Here is a 17,319-nt window from a genome sequence, read left to right on the forward strand (position 1 = left end):
AAAACTTGACTCTTCTGTAGTTACATCATGTACTAAGACAGATGGAAAATGAAAAGTTGCAATTTTCTAGGCCGATATGGCTAGGAACTATACTCTCATTCCGGCGTAATAATCAAGGAACTTTGCTGCCGTACCATGGGTGCAGCAGGCGCAATGATATTACGCAGCACCTGTGACCCCCAGCTTGCACAGGGAGCGTGCCTTGCAACCATGGAGACATTTGTGAGAGATACTGCATAATATCATTGTAAAACTCAAATGCTTAACTCTAGGGGAGTTGGAAAATGAGCCTATTTTCAAAAAAAGTGGAGTGTTCCTTTAAAGGTATAGTTCATCCAAAATGAAAATTTGCTGTTAATTTACTCACCCTCAGGCCATCTGAGATGTAGGTGACTTTTTTTTTCTTCAGTAGAACAGTAACGAAGATTTTTAGCTGAAACTGTGGTCCTCAGTGATTCATATAATGGAAGTCAATGGGTGCCGTCACTTTGAGATATGCAAACAAAACAAAATTAATACCCATGGCTCCTGACAATACATTGAGGTCTTATATATATATATATATATATATATATATATATATATATATATATATACATACATACACACTATATATATATATTATATATATATATATATATATATATATATATATATTTATATTACGGAAGCCCGTTTCCGCCACAGTAAAGTAAAAAATATGATTCTTTAAGTCATAATATTGAGAAACTTTCTCATAATAATGACTTACTATGTCATAATAATGAGAAACTTTCTCATAATAATGACTTACTATGTCATAATAACGAGAAACTTTCTCGTTAATTTTGACTTAGTATCTCATAATAATGAGAAACTTTCTAATAATGACTTAGTTTCTCATAATAATGAGAAACTTTCTCGTAATAATAAAAAACTTTCTCACAATTATGACTTAGTATCTCATAATAATGAGAAACTTTCTTATAATAATGACTTAGTTTCTCATAATAACGAGAAACTTTCTCGTTAATTTTGACTTAGTATCTCATAATAATGAGAAACTTTCTAATAATGACTTAGTTTCTCATAATAATGAGAAACTTTCTCGTAATAATGAAAAACTTTCTCACAATTATGACTTAGTATCTCATAATAACGAGAAACTTTCTCATAATAATGAGAAACTTCTACGCATGCGCAGAGCAGCGGAGCAGAAGGGCGTGGCACGCTAGCGACATCCGCTGTTCAAAGTCTCGTAAATGCGAGAACAGCAAACATGGCACGTTATGCAAAACAGTTGTTTTCGTTAAAGTAATCTACAAAGTGCAGTCTATCTATAGTATCATTAAATAACATCAGTTATTATAAATTATCAGTATATCTTCAATACTTTTCCATGCGCACGAGAAGGTGGAACGCAAAGTGGTTTCCGTGGTAACTGTTGCATGAACGCGACGACTTACAAAACTATCAGATTAACGAAGGAATATGACATGTATTCGTTAAGTTTAAGTGCAACGTCTTCATAAAATGTGTGGGTTTATGTGTTAACGTTAACACGTATTTCGCGGATGAGTCTAGGCTATTTGATGTGCAGGTTTGCCTAGACAAGGCGCTGGAAAGCTTTTCTAATATAAACCGGGTCCTAAAGCACTTGCCCAGTCATAAACCTTCATTCCAGTGATATTCCTACAGAAAACACCTTTTAAGATGTTTATGACTCATTAGAATGTATGCAAAAGACAGCTTTCCAGGTGAAGCGTTCTTTAACAGACTTGGATATGTAGGTGGGTGCCTGTCTTATCATTCCTCTATCTGTTTGAAATCCATGGATCACCACTCTTTGTTTCTGCTTGTTCGTACACAAAAATACAAATGAATGTTACAAATGAATAAACGACTATATCCCGTCTCATAGGCTACTGATAATTTATCAATAATGTTATTTATTTAATGATATCATAGATTACACTTTTGCAGAACGTTCCATGGTTGCGGAGTTATCGCATTTGACCAGCGGATGTCGCTAGCTGTTCCGCTGCTTTGCGCATGCGTAGAAGTTTCTCATTATTATGCATTTTTTGCATCATGCATTTTTTATTGCTCTCATTATTATGAGAAACTAAGTCATTATTACGAGAAACTTTCTCAATATAATGAGATACTAAGTCATAATTATGAGAAAGTTTCTCATTATTATGACTTACAGAATTATATTTTTTACTCAATTGTGGCGGAAACGGGCTTCCATAATATATATACATTTTTTATTGCTTTATACAATTTATGTAGCATTTCTTATTTAGCATTTCTTATGTTGAAGTTTTCCAGGTAGTCTATTTTAGTTGTGCTGGTTCCATTGTAGGTTTTTTTTTTTTTTGGTCCTATTACTTTTAATTAGTTTATTTGTTCTTATTTTATCATGTGTTCAGTAAGCTTGAGGGTTTTTTTTTTTTAATTTAGTATTAGGGTTTTTTTTTGTGATATAGCCTAGACATTGGTGACAAGAACTATGAAATGCCTATGGTATCAAAATTAATCATATCGTGATATAAGATTTTGATCATGTTGCCTACCATTTCAACATGAATTAGCTACTTTAATTACAAGACAAGACGATGTCGCTGTTGTGGAAGAACCTAAGGGTACGTTTACTACTAAAGGAAAGGTTTTTCCTTTGTGTTTTTGCGTACAGACAACAACGTTGTCAAAACGAGCCCTTGTTTACACGGATCCCCGAAAGTGATAAAACCGCTGTATTATCCATGACTTTGTAAAGAAAAACTACACGTCTACAGACCAAACACGTAATACGCATGCGCAAGACGTCACCGTTTTCACAAATTTGCGTTTGTGTGGGTACACGGAGACAATAACGGTATTTTCAAAAGCTTGCACTCTGAAACCCGTTTTCAGGCCCCAAAACGACGTTGTCGTGTAAATGAACGGCCAAAACGTTTTTAGTTGAAAACGGATTTGTGTAGACGCCCCCTGAGCAATTTTCCCCTACTACCGTGTTCAAAGTTTATGGCCCGCCCACCTACAGAACTTGGGTATGAAAATTATCTCAGAGCTTCCCAGTGGAAAATACGACTTGAGATTACGTTCACGTCCAATTTTTTAATAGGAAACTATTACGTCTTTAAAATCATTTCTCACCCAAAAATAAACATTCTGTCATCAATAGGCCACTCACCAGTCAGTCCAGTTTCTTCACTGGAATGGCAATGTCTGCATAGTCACTGTAGTCCTTAGTAGCAACGTTAATCCATATGATTTATGAAATATATTCCAAAACTTCTAAAGCCATACTTTTGAGCAACCAACGGAAATGTAAGTTGTGGTTCACTTAAAATCTGGCATAGCTCTCAAATCTTACACACTAACACAGATGCGTCTTTAAATTATCCACCGCAGCAGTATTAACACTATTACTATTACTATACTATTGTACAGTAAGCAAAAAGCAAATGAGTCAAATGAGTAGTATGCCCGAATACCCAGTACTCACGAATACCGTGTTCATATCAAGATGGCCGCCGCGTGCCCGTGAATTCCACGAGGCCGTAGAGCGTTCAAGAGCGCCGCCCTTGCGGCCGCGACGATACCTTTGTCGATAACGCAGTGATACCCACCGTCTACGCGTATTTTATTTTTTTTTTCTCAAGCATTTAATTAAAAAACACACACACACACACACACACACACACACACACAAACACAAAAAACCCCACCGTCTATGCGGCATTGCGTCACCAAAGTGGATTTGGAGAAGGGCCGCAAAGGGCATCATATGAATCATAATTGTTGATGTTCCCACGCCCTTCATCCTCCAACCCCACCAGAAAATCATCGTCCGATGTCATGAAGGATATAACAATTCATTAAAGGCACTGGGGAGGTGAGAAACTTCTCGTTTCCATTGATTGCCACTTGCCATTGTAAAGTAAACATATAGGCATATTATACTAACAAAAAATGTAAGAAGCATATAGCCTTAAGCTAAATTACAAAGATTTAATTATTTTTTAGTAGATTTTCACCAGTAACCATTTTTAAAAGCTCTTAACATTCACAGTTTTTGTTAGGGTACAAATAATCTTACACCAACATTTCTGAAATATAGCATATGATTGAAAAATTATTGTAATCTATTGACAGGCCGGGAGAAGTGTTTTAGTAAGTATTAATTAAAATTAATTAAAAGTATTAATTAGTTTCCATGTATATTATCAGTGGCTTGTGTATCTAAGACACTTACATAAAAATAATATTTTTAATTTATTTTTGATTAATCTTACTATTACCAGTTCTTCTGACAAATTATTGAGTTTTAGAGAAAAACTATTAAGGAAACACTATTTATTGCGATTCAATCAGAAGATATCAAAGTTGAATTAAGTGGGAATGAATGTATTTTTGCCCTTATCTCTGTACAGTCACAATAACAGATTACAACATTAAAATTACATTACAGTGACACCAGATGTCATTCGTCCAGTACAATGTCCATGATGGCTTTTGTGTTCTGTTTCCACAATCCTTTATATTGTCTTTTAGATCAAGTTCTGTCCTTTCAGGCAACAGTTGGCCCTCTCACATTTTCCTCAGTGCTAAACTCTTAAAGCTGTAAAAGCCACATTGACAGCACTTTTATTATTTAATGTTAGTTGTTTTTAGTGTATATTAATTCTGACTGCTGCCTTTTCTGTTTATTTGTTGAAACACCTTCCAGATCCATATAACAGATACATTAAATAAATAGTCTCTCTCAGCGGTCATTGTGACCAAATACTCTCTCAGAGTATCAAAGTGCAATAATGAAAGTGTCCAGCACCAAATAACCAAAGAAAAAAATAAAAATAAAAAAATAAAGTCAGTGGTATCACTATATAGAAAAAGTTTGCTTTAATTTAAATTCTGGCCAAAGGTGATACCAGCCACCAAGTACTGGCCTAACAAATCTAATAGTGTTAAATTTGTATCACTTTAATCTATTACAGTAATATATGTCTGTTCATTCCCTTTTCCTCAGGGCTACGTCCAGAGAAAGGCAGGGTCCTTTAGAACCAGCGCCAGGTGCTGGTTAAAAGGCCTGTAGAAGTTCTGCAGGATCTCCTTGGTTATGGATAGCATTGGGCCAAGATTTCGATTGGCTGGTCGTCTTGTGTTGGAGGCAGGGCTCTTCGTGATGTCTGCTTCCTTCTGCAGAGTAAGAGGACCTGAAAGGTCGATGAAGCACAAACACACGGTCAGTGAAATAATAGATTCTTGCACTTATTTGTACATAATGACAAATTTATGAAGACTTCAGAGGTTAAACAAACAGACACACATTTTCGTACTTAATTTATGTAAAAGCATGAAAACTACGTAACTCACCCAACTGAAGAAATTTAAAGACTCTCCGCATTGTGATTTTCCGGTTGGCAGCATGATCCTCCAGTCGTAGGATGAGTATCTGCTCTCTGCTGAAAACACTTAGCCAGTCTAGCAGGTACATGACATACAGTCCCACCTGAAGCCTCACCTACAAAAAGGAGAAATACAGTGCCACACTCTTTTTAAATAATACTATAATTAAATAATTTGAAGTCATCTTGTGGCCCCCAGGGATGTTAGTTGAAGTGAATGCATGAGTTCACCAACAGAGGGACCCAAAGGTTCAGTATAACATTTAGCAGTGAGACAATCCTTCATTTTTTTTTATTTCATAACATAATTTTATGTATTGCTATATATCATGGTGATATAGTTACTATATCTTTTTAAAAATAGCTTCTGATGTAAACATTTCAACTAATTTTCCTTGATATGAAGATAAAAAAATTCGGCCATCAAAAAGTGTCCACCACACTGCTGTTTTCAGATAATGTTATACCAATAAATTAACATCTATCGATTATATATTATAATTCTGGATAAAGCTATAATGGTTTACTATGGTCCACAAAATGACAATAAATTTAGTTATAGTGAAATAACAATTCAAATGATACCTTCAGAATATAACAGACATTCTCAATTCGATTCTGAATGGTGCAACAACCCTCTATTTGCATTATATTCAATGTTGGGTAAGTTACTCTAAAATGTAATAAATTATTAGCTTACATCTTCAACAGTGTAATTAGATTACTGTACTAATTACCCTCTCTAAAAAGTAATGCATTACTTATTACTAATAATTTTGTAAATCCCATATCAACCTCAGCTAGTTATAAGGATAGACATGAAACTGCTCTTTTAATATAATAAATAATATAAAATTGCTTATAAAACGGTTAATTCCTGTCCTTGATTCTGATTGGTCAATAGCTCTGTTTTATTCACGATAAAACACGGCTCTGACCACTTCACCCAACGGTTCTGTGTATCACTACACAACGCCCTTAGCAACCACTCTTAGCAATGTAAACTGTATGTTCTCGATTGATATTGTTCATTGAAGCTTACTGTATTATGTAGAAGAGTGTTGTGAGAAAAAGACTGAGTGAGCGAGTTTATTACCTGCATTCAGATTTAGCATCTTCCTTCAGGTCAGTCCTATGTTCATAATAAAAAATCTGTTTAAATGTCCGATGTATTATCCTGTCCTTTTAACAGTTAAGGAGTTCTGACAGCGCTAGTCAAAGCATTTGTCAGTTGCGTCTTGTTCTCAACAATTCAGTCTTTTCAATGGAAAAGTCTTCGCTACTGACTGACACACTCATAAAGACAGTCTTTGCCGCCATCTAATGGCGTAATAATGTAACTTGTTGCTGTTCACGGTCAGCGACTATTTTCTGCTTCGCGTCGTGCCTAACAACGCCCTTCAGCCGTGACTTATTCACGATACAGCACAGACTCTCGTACCTTATTGCTTACATAAATTATTCTTGAACTGACCAAAGTATTTAAAGTTAAATTTAAAATTAAAAACATACATTTTAACATTAGACGTTAAATTTTTGACGTTAAATCCACTATTGTTTTATGTAGAATTGTTCTATAGTCTATCCAGTATTTAATGCAAAGCAACTAATTAAATTACAGAAAAATTAAGAGTGATCCATTACTTTAATTTTTCAAGGGAAAAGTAATTAAATAACAGTAAATAATTACTTGAGTATCTCTGATTATATTACATCCAATTTACTGTACCAGACTAAGCAGCAATGATGCAGCAATCCAGAGTTTTGCTGCTTCATCAACCCGCTTTACCAGCATCACAGCCATAAATCATTCATGACTTTAATCCCCAGATCAGTGCAGCAAAACAATGTACTTTTCAAAACACATTTAGTTTTCTCTAAAACTGCTTTCATTTCACCTTCCAACAGCTTTCTCAAGAGGTGAAGATCATCTACTGGCTGCACAGCTTTGGGGAAGAGCCAGAACAGCTCATCCCCTGGTGGGTATATCTTATCTACACGGCTGCACCTGGTGGCTAAACCAATTACATCATATCACACTGAACAAAATCTGACTCTGACTCACACCAGCCGCCTTTGGTGCCCATCCCTAATGAGAATTACCAACTGTGATGCTTTGGGGAGAAATATCATCTATCGTTCAGAAGATAATATCTTAAGGAGTTGAAGGAATCGTTTTAGAAACTTGACAGCCCCTGTTTCCAGTTCACTTTCAATGCATCATTACTACATCTTTTTTAAATCACAAAGGTTTGGAACGACATGAGGTTGAGTAAATGATGACAGAATTTTCATTTTTAGGTGTACTATCCCTTTAAGATTGCAATATCATATAAAATATTCACATTTGAGGTGATCATGATTCATGTTGCACTCACAGGCATCAGGTTGTTGAGAGTGGTGTTGTAAATGCAGGAACGGATGGACCTCTCAGCCAAGCAGCCCTCAAACAGATGCAGCGATTCTGATACTCGCTCATGAAAATCCTCCACAGATTTATTAGCCATGCCGAAGTACAGATAGTCTGAGTAAAGCCTGTTCTCCCACACGCAAATACACACAGTGCACAAACACAATAAAAGGTAAGAGGACAATCTAAAGAGCATCTCTCACACAGTAGCCTACTACTTGTTATGATATCTGAACCATAGTGATAAATATACCTAATCTTATTTGAAAAGTGGATTAGTACCTCTCTACTGGGTCTCTGAGCATCACAATGAATCTGGCATCTGGTTGGACAGCATGAATGAAGTCTTGCACCAGAAAAGGAGGCTCCACCCCCTTTCCATTGTCGTAGAAATAAACCCAAGCGTTATTGTCCCACATTGTTGATGCGCTCGCTTCACCTGTCAATCAAAAAATGTGTATTAAAATATTAGTTAAAGTTTACAACCCTGCTTGATCCCAACCAACTTAATATTTCATTTTAAGACAGGAATAATCTGATGAATGATGTTCGTTTTTCTTTTTGACTGTGTTGTAATTTTCCAGGCCTCTAATTTTATTTTAATACCTCTGGTATGAGTCATAACAAGAGGACAGACCTTAACTATAACATCTGGCACCCCTAATGAGAATGTCTGTGTTTCTAGATGATGCTAATTTAATTGGAGAACTTTCAGCAGCAGCCTCAAAAACTATAGGCCTACAATACCTAAAACTGGGGTTCATGAGGGAACTGCATGGAGTTTGTGAGTTGATGGAAAGCTAATCATTAATTAAATTATGAATCATTTTAAAATAAAAACAAAATAAAGCAAAATATTTATTTGTTTACTCTGCCTGCATGTCATGTGACTATTAACTGACATCAGAGAACCATGAACATGCCAATGTGTTGTTAAATATTTGAAATATTATCTTAAAATCTCAGGGGGTACTTAAAGTAAATATTTTATGTCAGAGAGGTTCGGCTTACAAATAGTTTGGGAATCTCTGCCTTAAAGAAAGGGCCTACACAAGTAACTAAACCTAAAACACAATTAAAATGAATAAATATTACCAATTATGATGTCAACTTTTTTGTGGCTTTTGGAGGAGTTGCTCATCAAGTGATCTTGAATCTGATTGGCTGCTTGGTCAAAAAGGTCCAGGTAGTCATTCAGTGGATAGGGGTTATTAAAACCATTACTCAACCTGATGATACCTTAAACCAGGGGGAAACAAAGTACAATTATTTCAGTTGTAAAAGAGCTTGCAAACAGAATTACAGGGCATCTGTTCTGTAGCTGTAAAATTTGTGAAATAAACTAAATGTGATAGAACCCAATGATCTGTCTAACATTAAGCAGATGCTTTGCATTGAAAGAAAATGGGAGTGATGTGAAGGATGAACATTTTGCTGGCAAAAAGACCAACCAGCATCATATATTTACATATTTGATTTATCTTTTTTGTGAAACTCACCAAACCTCTTTCGTGTCCACCAGTGTGGTTCCTTCATAGTGGTGAAATGGACCTCTGGATGTAGCCGTAACCGGTCGTAGAGATCTGTGGTGCCACACTTGGGCTGACCGATGATGTAAAAGAAGGGCAGGCAGCGCAGGCGGTAATGTCTACCTGCATGCTGATGCAGGTGAGCTGGAAACGCCCTGCGCAGGTGGTCATATATTGCTTGGAAGCGCTTTGAGTAAAGGGTATACAAGTTTTTCCTATATGGATCGGCCGTGATATTCCCAAAGAATTCTTCATACCAGCAGGGGTTCTTCAGATGGGGAAGAAATTTTCGAGGAATTGCAGTGAATATCTGTGGACGAGAAAGACCAGAAGGCTTATAATAGTAAACTAAGATTTGACAGAGTATAGCTTGCACATTTTTATATATAAAGGTGTGTATTTACTTTATATACCATACCATTCAAAAGTTTGGGGTCAGTAAGTTTGTATTGATCTTAATTGAGATTTTATTAATTAAGAAATGAATACTTTTATTCAGCAAGGAGGCATTAAATTGATGTGAAGTGGCAGTAAAGACATTTATCATGTTACAAAAGATTTCTATAAAAAAAAAAATGCTGTTTGAACTTTCCAATTCAACTCATGAAGAATTACTGATATATCCTTTGACTTTAAAACTCTCTATGTAAATTAAGTTTGCCACCCATTTTTATAAAAATTATATGGCATTATCATGAGCTATGAAATTGTTTAAATTTGGTTTGGCATGATATTATTTAGTAGGGATGCTCCAATATTAAAGGGTTAGTTCACCTAAAAATGAAAGTCATTAATTACTCACCCTCATGTCGTTCCAAACCCGTAAGACTTTCATTCATTTTCAAAACACAAATGAAGATCTTTTTGATGAAATCTGAGAGCTTTCTGTCCCTCCATAGACAGCTACGCGACTACCAATTTGACGCATCAAAAAGTTCATAAAAAGATCGTAAAACTAATCCATAAGAATTGAGCCGTTTAGTCCAGATTTTCTGAAGAGACACAATCGCTTTATATGATGAACAGATTGAATTTAGGCTTATATTCACATATAAACATTCATCAACTCACACAATGGAAGCTCAAGCATGTTTGCTTGACGTGCGAGAACCAATGAGGTTGATTCTCGTGTGTCACGCAGCACATTTGAGCTTCCAGAAGAGGTTCGTTCTTGCACATCAAACAGGTTCGGTTGAGCTTTTATGTTCGCTGATCAATGTTCTAATGTGAATAAAAGCCTAAAGTAAATCTGTTGATCATATAAAGCGATCGAGTCTCTTCAGAAAATTTAGACTAAACCACTCGATTATGGATTAGTTTTACGATCGCTTTATGAACTTTTTGAAGTGCCAAAATGGTAGTCGCATAGCTGTCTATGGAGGAACAGAAAGCTCTCCGATTTCATCAAAAAGATCTTCATTTGTGTTTCGAAGATGAACGAAAGTCTGCTGGGTTTGGAACGACATGATGGTGAGTAATTAATGACAGAATTTTCATTTTGGGTGAACTAACCCTTTAAAGTTCTGATATTCTAAATCTATATTTATAACACAAAAAACTTGCTCTGACATACGCTCTAACAAGGGTTAAATATTTAATATAATTGCTATCTATAATCTAAAGCTTAAAATTCAAATGTTATTTATGATTTTTTTTTATTAATTGTAAAAAAAAATCCAGTATATTTTGCAATTGTATATAACAATGTAACTCAAATGCACATACGTTTGCTTCTTTCTCTCTCACTTCTCCCAGGTCAGGCACTTTTCTACGACTGAAATCCACTTTGGCCACAATGCTCCTCACCACCTCTCTCACCACTGTGTAGTCAGTACTGAAGGACAGATTGAGGGGCTGCTGTGCCGGATGAGACACTACAGTAAGGTGATACGGTGAAGGCGTTAAAAAGAGCCCTTTCTGGTCCCTCGTCAAGATGTAGGATGCCATGATTAGGACAGTTACTGTAAGTCCAAAAAGGAAGCTTAAGATTTTGATTTTCCTTAAAGACCCGAGTGTCCGCGGGCCCCATGCCTGATGTTGTGCTCTGTTGTATTCTATGACAGTCCATACACTCGTCCACCTGTTGCTGGGCTTGTTTTTGCAGTACTCCAGGTTTTTTTCAGGGGCGTTTAGAAGGCCATACTTGTGGTCCATTTTTGTGTTACATTAGATGTTTTCTTTGCATATAAAGTGAATCCCATCAATGTGAGTTATTGTACAAGGTCTGCTCCATCATAGCGCTCAGTGCACCATAACCCAAAAGATCTGTGTTTTGCCAATGAAATCAACATCTTTCGTGCAGCAGATGCTGTGTGGCTTCAGGTCATTGTTTATGATGGGATGTTTGTGGGCATGAAGACAGACAGTGGAATGAGCAGGGCTTCCCGCACACGTGGCGAGGGGCAAGACGTGTGGGAGACGATTGGAGCACTCCTTCAATTTAGCTGCCACAAATGACACAACGGCAGCGGGGTTGACAGCGCACCAGCACAAACACACTGCAGATTTAGTTGTCAAGGTCACAAACGACCCAACAGCAGCTCAGATAACAGAAAGGTCTATTCCTGCAAGACAAAAAAAGCAATAAACCATAAATACACAAAGTTGGTTCATTGATTTAAATCTTGGAGGCAGTGGATGTTGGTTTCTGTCTCTCACACATGCCAGTAACTCTGTGATGGGGTTTGGATAAGCATCAGAGAAAGAATGGCAGGAAGATCACACAGGCCACAGACTGTGTGGCATATGGTGTGGGTGGGTATGTATGTACGGCTGCACAGTGTATGTGTGTTGTTTGTGTTTTGGAGAGTTTAATCCATTTAGACATGATAGCCTCAGGACATGCCTAATTAAGAACATAGTAGACCAGCTGCAAGCTAATAGATACATTTATTTGACAACCTCCACTCCCTCTCTTTCACTGTTCTGCTCTCTGTGTCTTTCTTACTTACTGTTTCTTTCATTCCTGTAGTCTCAGAAAAAAGGTACAAAAGTCACTGGGAAGGTACCCATTCAAAACATACATATTGGTACCAAAATTGTACATATTAGAACCTAAATGGTACATATTAGAACCTTTTTAAAGGGTACTGTCTCATTGACAAGAGTGTGGCAATGATACAAATGATATAAGAAATAGGTTGTGAAATGAAAGCGGAAATTCAGAGAAAAGAGATGGCAAAGGGTGAGGAGGAGATGGAAATGCAGGGAGGTTTGAGGGGGTCTAACCTGCCCTAATTAAGGCCTGGACACACCAAAGGAAGTCAAAAACAAAAGGCTTAGTGTCTTAAGGCCAATTCATGCCACACGTTTGTTGGGTTTTGCCTGATCAGTGTGTTACCCCTGTTGGCGTCTGTTGGAGTTGGTCGGAGTTTGTTTTCTCCTGACTGATAATGTTTAATCAGTGTTTGTTGGTGTCTTTTGGGGCAGTGCGAACATGACAGTTATTTTTCATAAAATTCTAAAATCCAACTGGCAACTTGTTTGTTGGTGTTTGTTGGTTTTTGTCTGTGCGGTGTGAATTGGTCTTTAGAAGTATTTATGCATACAGAAGTTGTATAGAATTATTTATGCATACAAGTATACGCTATTTACACTACTGTTTGGGTTGTAAGATTTTTTTACAGTTTAAAATAACTGTTTTCTATCTTATTATATTTTAAAATGTAATGTATTCCTGTGATGGCAAAGCTGAATTTTCAGCATCATTACTCCAGTCTTCAGTGTCACATGATCCTTCAGAAATCGTTTTAATATGCTGATTTGCTGTGCTGCTTAATATTTTGTGGAAACTGTGAAACAGTTTTTTTCCAAATCATTCTTTGAATCAGACATTTTCTTTACTGGCAGTTTTGATCGATTTAATGCATCCTTGCTGGATAAAGTATTCCTTTCTGTTACGAAAGGACAGCACTGAGCACAGAGAGTGAGGATCCAAGTGCAGTTTAATGAGAACATCCATGTGCAGTTTAATGAGCAGTTTAATGAGAACGTACATCCACAGTCATAGTCCAAAAACCAGGCAGAGGGTCAAAGCACAAGTTATCAGTCCAAATCCAAGACAAGGCAGATATCAGAACCAGGAACAACAAGACTACTCAGAAAACTGTCAGTAACACAAAAACATCTGAGGTTACTGGCATAACCTATGTTCTCTGAATAGGGAACGAGACGCTGCGTAGCTATGACGCAATGGGAACGCCCTCTGGGTGTGCCAATTGTCTGAAGCCTGTATAGAATCACGCCAATTCATTGGCTGATGGCGCGGGCGCCGCCCCGACGCTCGTACTTCGCCATCCTATACTGATGAACGCGCCATCTGCTCCTCAGATTTCTCTGCCGAAAAATGCCACTTGTCGATTTATGTGAGACACCACTGGCATGTTGTCCGTCCTGACAATGACGTGGTGTCCCCTGAGAAAGGGGAGAATGTGCAGCATTTTGCAACATCTATCTTTTTCCATTCTTCAAGAATGACCTCTTTTAGAGACTGGATGCTAGATGGAGAGTGATGCTCAACTTGTCTCTTCAAAATTCCCCATAGGTGTTCGACCTGAAGTGGGACAATCACATTGACTCCATTGTGAAAAAGGCTCAGCAGAGACTGTACTTCCTGAGCCAGCTGAGGAAGTTCAACCTGCCAGAGGTGCTGCTGACACAGTTTTACTCAGCTGTTATTGAGTCAGTTCTGTGTACTTCTATAACTGTTTGGTTTGGGTCAGCCTGCAAATCAGATATAAGAAGACTGTAACAGACTGTTAGGACAGCTGAAAGCATAATTGGTGTGCACCTGCCCAACCTTCAGGACTTGTACAACTCTAAAGTGAAGAAACAGGCATATAACATCATCACAGACCCCTCTCACCCCAGACACAACCTGTTTGCACTTCTGCCGTCAGACATCTAGGCATAAGAACAGTTTTTTTCCCCATGCTATCTCCAGCTTAAACAGCTAACATAGCAATTACCCCAGTTTTAGTATTCACTTTTAGTACTTGAGATAGAGTAAAAAATTAGTTGTGTAAATATATATATATATATATATATATATTATTCTACTGCTGTATATACAATATATACATATTGCACAAATCTGTCTTCTGTTATTTATTATTTTTTTCTTATCAGGAGCCACTGAGTCACTTTCACCCTGTTCTTCTTCGAAAATCCAACAGTGGCCTTAGATGTGTGTTTAGGATCATTGGCATGTTGGAAAAGTGCACAACGACCAAGGGCACGGAGTGATGGTAGCATCTTCTCTTTCAGTATAGAGCAGTACATCTGTGAATTCATGATGCCATCAATGAAATGCAGCTCCAGCACTCATGAGCAGCACTCATGCAGCCCCACATAAGGACACTGACACCACCATGTTTCACTGTAGGCACCATGCATTTTTCTTTGTATTCCTCACCTTTGCGATGCCATACAGTTTTGAAGCCATCAGTTCCAAAAACATTTATCTTGGTCTCATCACTCCAGAGTATAGAGTCTCAGTAGTCTTCATCTTTGTCAGCATGGGCCCTGGCAAACTCTAGGCGGGCTTTTTTGTGCCTAGGAGAGGCTTTAGGAGAGGCTTCTTTCGTGGACGGCACCCATGCATGCCATTCCACTGCAGCGTATGCCGTATTGTGTCACAGGAAATAGTCACCCCAGTTTGGCTTTCTACTTCTTTAGATAACTGCAGTGAACTTGCATGCTGATTTTCTTCAACCCTTCTCATCAGAAGATGCTCCTGTCGAGGTGTTAACTTCTATGGACGACCTGGACGTCTCTGTGAGATGGTTGCAGTTCCATTTTTTTTAAATTTTTGTACCACTTTTGCTACAGTATTCTGACTGATAAGTAAAGCTTTGCTGATCTTCTTGTAGCCTTCACCTTTCTGGTGTAAAGAAATTATTTTCTTTCTCAGGTCTTGTGACATTTCTCTTCCATGTGGTGCCATTGCTGACAGCATGAAATAGAAAGGGGTTTTAACACCCTTTTATAGTCAGCTGAAAGCTGGACACCTGTGTAATCAATAATTAGACTCACCTGTGGTTGAATTCTTGTTAAATTAGACATTTGTAGTCTAAAATTTAGCTTTGCTCCAGAGACTTTCAGTGGGATGTACTCATTTTTGCATCACCCTAATTTGAGTAAAACTGAAAAATATGTAATCTAAGTTATATTATTAACCTTAATTTCATGTTGTAAGTTAAACTGATGTTATATAAAACTTAGTCTTGTCAACATTTTGGAAATTGTTTTTGTGTTCATTGAGATATTGTTTAAAATGTTACTTTTCAAAGGGGGTGTACTCATTTACGCTGAGCACTGTATATCATGCATTATTAATGTTATTTTAGAGGAATATCATTATTATAATAATAGATTTTTGTATCCAGTGGATACAAAGTTTTTGGGTTGTTTTTCTAAAACTAATGGCTTCATTCTTGATAAATATCTGCAAGTAAATGTTTAGGACCAGCATGCTCTCATTACTTCCTTGTAATAGTGTGTTTGTATTAAACTCAAGGACACGTCCTCCCCATCTCTTTCTACAAACGTCACAAGTCAGGCTGGGGGTGCACAAAAATGAACAACAAATCATTTCTCCTCAATGTAGATCTAATGGCTCATTTATCGCTGAAAATGCAGGGTTGGAAATTCTAGAGCAGAGGTTTTAAAAACCTAAAAAAGCCATTTTTGGTCTTGTTTTGATTTTGTCCTTTTATTTTGGCAAATTAAAGGGCCTGCAGGATCCTCTGGTGGACGGTTTGCCTTCATCATTTCAACAGACAGTTCAGGGATGTTATTTACCGCCTAATTGTGGTTAAATTTACCTTGGGGAGATCATTAACAGAAATGTGATTCTACCGAAGCCCACACAGACCACAGTATTCCATGCTGAACTAATAAATAGATGTGGGTCTCATAAATTATAGATAATTTCCTATTTATGCACGAAAATAAATGGTTTGTATAACGCTCAGAGAGAGAGAGTGAGTAAGAGAGAGACAGACAAATGGGGAGAGATTAATGAAAGAAAAGAGAGGGAAGGTAGTCAAAGGAGGACATGTGCGTTCCCATGGAGATGAAGGCAGGTGTCATTGATCTGTGTTGCTATGGAAAATAGACTCTGGAATTGTTTGTATGTGTACGCTGACCTTAAATGACATCCTAGTGACAGATTGTGCGCCCTGAGTCACGTTGATTGAAAATAAGTGAGGTCTCGCTATCTGTGCCGAAAATAAGAGTTTGAGGTAAACCGTAGCAATAAGGACCTTCGTCGCTGTCAGCGTGGGTGTTTATTTTAAGCACAAGCGTTACGTTTCTGATGACTTTAGCATGGAGCTGGGCTGACGTGTGCTGCCACTTTAAATATATTTCAGAATAACAAACCCAGCTCTAAGTGTGGGGAGGTGAGGCATCTGCGCGCGCGTTTTCATTATGGTTCTGACTGAAGTAGAGGAGGAGCCCGGGACAGCGAGAGGATGTGTTAGTGTTGAAATGAGCACTCGCTGCGGGAATGCCACAGCAGTCCACAGCTCAATGATTCATTACTGAGAAGCTCCATCATTATGCTTGTCAATCAAAACGACAAGTGAGGAGCTCTACAAAGTGCATGCCTATTGATGCTTTCGATGTTGTTTATGCAAAGCTGGCACAGTCCAAACTCCTTACAGGTTAAAGGGATAGTTCACCCAAAAATGAACTATCCCTTCTGTTATCATTTACAAAGTTATCTGTTTGAGAGTGTAATATGTGCACAACTAGTGTCATTTTAAAAAATACTTACAGTTTAGAAATTTTAAAGGCATGGTTCACACAAAAGAATGGAAATCCTGCATCATTTATTCACCCCAAATCTCATAAACCTGTATGACGTTCTTTCTTCTGTGAAAAGTGATGTTTTGTAGAACGTTTCAACTGTTTTTGTCCATACAATGAAAGTCAGTGTCCAAACAACATTGGACTGCACTGACTTTTATTAGATGGACAA

At 37.4% G+C, this 17,319-nt stretch overlaps 1 protein-coding gene across 1 annotated transcript in view; it reads right to left on the reverse strand.

Moving 5' to 3' along the window:
* Positions 1-4,327: 4,327 nt before the first annotated feature.
* Positions 4,328-17,319, reverse strand: part of chst15 (carbohydrate (N-acetylgalactosamine 4-sulfate 6-O) sulfotransferase 15) — a 31,561-nt gene continuing 18,569 nt past the window's right edge. Inside the window, exons 2-8 of the mRNA XM_051868274.1 lie at positions 11,061-11,899; positions 9,306-9,645; positions 8,902-9,045; positions 8,089-8,245; positions 7,775-7,931; positions 5,365-5,512; positions 4,328-5,204 (exon numbers count right to left, since the gene is read on the reverse strand). Of these exons, the coding sequence (XP_051724234.1) occupies positions 5,020-5,204; positions 5,365-5,512; positions 7,775-7,931; positions 8,089-8,245; positions 8,902-9,045; positions 9,306-9,645; positions 11,061-11,489 (1,560 nt within the window). The 5' untranslated portion in view covers positions 11,490-11,899 and the 3' untranslated portion in view covers positions 4,328-5,019. The remainder of the gene's footprint in view (positions 5,205-5,364; positions 5,513-7,774; positions 7,932-8,088; positions 8,246-8,901; positions 9,046-9,305; positions 9,646-11,060; positions 11,900-17,319) is intronic.

This window comes from Ctenopharyngodon idella, chromosome 17, assembly GCF_019924925.1.
Source record: "Ctenopharyngodon idella isolate HZGC_01 chromosome 17, HZGC01, whole genome shotgun sequence".
NCBI classification, from domain to species: domain Eukaryota; kingdom Metazoa; phylum Chordata; class Actinopteri; order Cypriniformes; family Xenocyprididae; genus Ctenopharyngodon; species Ctenopharyngodon idella.